The 3800-nt window shown below is 55.8% G+C and overlaps 1 protein-coding gene across 1 annotated transcript; it reads left to right on the plus strand.

Moving 5' to 3' along the window:
- Positions 1 to 506: 506 nt before the first annotated feature.
- Positions 507 to 3346, plus strand: CSUI_000780 (dense-granule antigen dg32). Its single transcript, XM_068060987.1, has 2 exons — positions 507 to 1522; positions 1915 to 3346. Exons 1-2 carry the CDS (start codon positions 1229 to 1231, stop codon positions 2392 to 2394), a joined length of 774 nt encoding a protein of 257 aa, XP_067927037.1. The 5' UTR covers positions 507 to 1228; the 3' UTR covers positions 2395 to 3346.
- The last annotated feature ends 454 nt before the right edge of the window (positions 3347 to 3800 follow it).

Here is a 3800-nt window from a genome sequence, read left to right on the forward strand (position 1 = left end):
GATCTCGCATATGTCGTGGATTTCCCACCGTCGATGCGATTGCACCGTACGGTAAATATTGCGTTTTTAAGAAAGTGTAAGGTGTCGCCTAGATTCCCCCGAGATCTGCGTGATAGCGCACAATCTCCGACGACTTCAGCGGGGCCACGACTTCTCCGCGCCCGTGACCGCTGTCGGCAGTATATATCTTCTCTACAGTTTCTTTGCCGCTGCACAGAATATTACTGTCACCGGAGAAACCAGTCTTCTGGTAGATTTTCTCGTTCCTTCGGCTAAACATTTCCCGTCCACCAACAAGCCATAAACTGTCACAACGCACCGGATGACCGCGTCTCTTTCCCACCACTCAGCGCTACGGAGATTGTACAGTCAGTGTACTACCCCAGTCGCTCCAGTCTGATCATCAGAGCAGGTGGCACTTGCGAGAAGCGGCAAATGGAAGTCCTTTGCTCGTGCAAGAAGCTCAACAGCCACATTTTCAGCACCTTCGGGTTCTTCCGTGACACTACCGGTCTACCCCCGGCCGCGTCGGCGACTCCCACCACCGCAGCAGCCTGTCCGGCATCGATGAGCAGGCAGTCCCAACTAAGAATCCGCCCAGTTCCCGAGCATCCCACACTTGCTTTCAGGCAGGAGCCCCGGCCCGTGGTGTCGCGTCATCTTCCAGCGCTGCGCATCGGCCGCGCCCGAAGTGCTGAATATGCTGGCGGCATGCCGTCCGTCTCGGCGCGTGGTTTGTAGTGGCGAGACGCTGGAAATGCTCATTCCGTTCTGACCGTACATACGGTCGTTTTATGACTCTGCAATTGGGATTTCGTGGAGTGCTCTGCTGATAGAAAAACACGACGTTTCTGTGTCCGGTGATAGTCGACGTGTGTCCTGCGGCTGCCCCGAGTGGACGCCGACCGGGAAGTATTATTGTTTCTTTTTCTTCCTTGTGTCTGGCCGCCTTTCCAGTGTTTCAGCTGCCCGTTCGCATTTCTAATTCCGTTGTCGGTGCACTCACGTCAATATTTCGTCGCCGGTTACTGAGCAACCGACGTCGTCTGACCGGCAAATTCGCAGGACTCGGCACGCCACACGCCCTGTGTAGGCGGGGCGTACGAGGTGCAATATAGCAGGAGAGACTGCGGGCCCGCGTTACACTCGGTAGTCACAGCCGTTCATATGTTCCACCTCTTTTCCTTTGCGACCTCAAAGCCACCGCTTTTCCCTTTAGAAGCCGAAAATGCAGGTTCGGCGTGCTTTCGGTGCTGCCGCGCTTGCAGTAGCTGTGGCAATGTCCGGGGAAGGGATTATTCCGTTCTCGGATCTGGCTCTCATCCCCGGAGTGAACTCTCCTTTTTTCAGCGTCGTGGGCGCTGAAGCTGGCGGAAGCGAGTGGTCGAAGTATGCTGCGGTCGCAAAGAATGAAATGGCAGCTAACTTCTTCGGCATTCCCGTCGAGCTCCTGTGGAAGGATATTTGGGATCAACTGTTTCACAAAGCAGGTGCCAAAAAGTGGGAGGATCTTTTCTTCTGGGTAAGCGCACAGAATTTTGTTTTGCTCGGGGGCTTGCAGGCGTTCCGGATTGCCCGTAGGAGAGTGTGCATGGCGCTGCAGAGAGTCCAGTGTAGGCCACGCATTGCATCGTGCGGACACGTAAACGAACGACCTAGCGTTGAGGTTTGCGATCGTTCCGTAAATGGTTGAGTCGTATCCAGGTGTGTGGTGGTACATTCTGCTTCCAAGTGAAGACGCGGGGAAATTCTGAGCCGCGGCCGCAGGGTGCCTACAGCATAGTGTCCAGTCTCGGAATGAAAACCGAAAAGTGAGTTTTCCTTGAAAGCTTCAGCTATCTGTTTGTACTCAAGAGTTTCCGGAAATTTCCACCACCGTGTCTAGACAACATCGGCGTGTTCTCTGTTTCTCAGCTAGGCGGACTGACCCGCTACCGTGATGTTCGAAAGGCGGCACGGGTGATTACCTGGGAGCTTCAACGGTACCTGTACGGAAATGAGCTTGTCAATGAGCAGGCGTGGAAAACGATCGGCCGTCAGTATGAGGCATTCCTGCGCGAATGGTGGACATCATATCCTGAAAACCCATGGAAAGGTCTGCCGGCTGGAGTATGGAAATCGTTAGTGAAATTGTACACGGAAAACCTAGAACCGGCCTTACGCGGCAGCCCGAAGTTGAAACTTCTAGAGGAGGCGCTTTTCGACCCTGAGCTCCAGGTTATCCGTTCCTGGACTGATGGCGACCACGTGCACATCATGCAGTCGGGGTACAGTGAGATACCCGGGCGTCTCGAAAAACTGGAGAGAAAACGGCTGCGATCTAGTCGCGATGAGAATGCCGGAGAGGGGCATCTCCGGCGCAGGCAGGGCGCCGCAGGCACGGGTGAATCCTAACGGAGTTGCCCTCAGCCCTGGTAGAGGCTCGCCTGCGCAGGCGCCTGGTCATATGTACTGCCGACCGCCCTAGAACTTGGGAGGGCACCGGTGTGAGGATCCGTTGAGGTCTTCACTCGTGTTCCTTACCACCCAAAAGGGAGTAGCAGTGAGAGCACTGCGTCTTCGTATTGTATCCAGGTGGCTTTCTTCTGCAGAGACGGCTGTTTTGTTACGTGACTGTTGGTGTCCAAGTCGGGAAGTCCCAGACATTTTGTCGATACCTTAAAAGTGGCTGTAGAGTATTTAAGCTGGTTGCCTCTGTATTGTATTGATGGAGGCCCGTACCGTGTCCCCGGAATGACCCCGGGTAGCAAAGCGGTGCAGGGCGCGGTTCCCCAGGGCGGGTCAGGCGTTCGTATGTTTGAAAAGACGAACTCTCGGTGCCACGCCCGTGCAGGCGGACAGATGGATAGTATGGGTTTTCAGTTTATTCATTACGGGTGCTGAGAGTTTTGTAGGGTGATTTTCTTTCCCACTCTGACTTGCGCGACGCAATGGGGCATCTAGGTGGAAGACCCCAGCCTCACCGGGTTATGGCTCGGGTACCCTTCCGCGAAACTTGACAATGAAGTGAACGTGTAGTGCCAGAGGGAGGTATTTTGTGGTTCCGTCACTGGACATTCACATTGTCAACGTCCGCGTCGTACTGTTGAATGTGGGATTTGGCGGCATGACAGGTGTGTCATGCGTTTGTGTTCCCTCCGTGGGGCTTCACTGTCCCGGGTGCATGAATGGGTTTGCTGTTACCAGGGCGATGTTGCAGTGGCCGGGGCCGGTTGTTCGCACATATGTCCGAGAACGGTAGCACCCGGCGTTACCTGCTGTTCGACAGAGTGAGAAACTCCAGTTAGGAAGCGCTGGGACGCGCATAAACCCGTTGATGTGAGTCCCGTGTGGGCTTTCCGAGGTTGGCGACATGTCTCGTGGATCACGATGGTGGCGCCACCGGCGACTTGTGGGGCAGCACAGGGTTCAAGCATGTACAGTGGATGCGTATTTTCGAGGAACGTAATCATGCGTCCTGTTTGAGACCAGTTGACAACTGACGGCATGCTGAAGCATACTCTTTCTGCCGGAGAGGTGTCGCAGAGAGCTGAGAGGGGCGGTCGAACCGGCTGCCTCGGGTCGGTGACCCAGCGGGCGTTGTTACCCCTCGTGCGACCAAAGTGGTCGCCCGCGGCGGCCCGAGGCTCATAGAAAGGAGGCCGTCAGAGTACGGTGAGCCGCCTCCCCCGATGTGGCCAGTTCCAGTCTGGCTTTCGTCGTCGCTGTGTGGTCAGCCCGGGTGGCCGGCACGGTGAGCGTGGCTGATCGGTATGTGTGCAACGTTCTGGGTACCGTGCTCAACGGGCGTAGCTACAAGC

Source organism: Cystoisospora suis (genome assembly GCF_002600585.1).
Source record: "Cystoisospora suis strain Wien I chromosome Unknown contig_297, whole genome shotgun sequence".
Taxonomy (NCBI): Eukaryota; Apicomplexa; class Conoidasida; order Eucoccidiorida; family Sarcocystidae; genus Cystoisospora; species Cystoisospora suis.

What these genes read in the sequence shown, in the direction of transcription:
- CSUI_000780 (XM_068060987.1), top strand. Translation starts at nt 1,229, where the DNA reads ATGCAGGTTCGGCGTGCTTTCGGTGCTGCCGCGCTTGCAGTAGCTGTG. An exon ending in GGGAGGATCTTTTCTTCTGG is followed by an intron (nt 1,523 to 1,914) that starts GTAAGCGCACAG and finishes TCTGTTTCTCAG; the next exon opens with CTAGGCGGACTGACCCGCTA.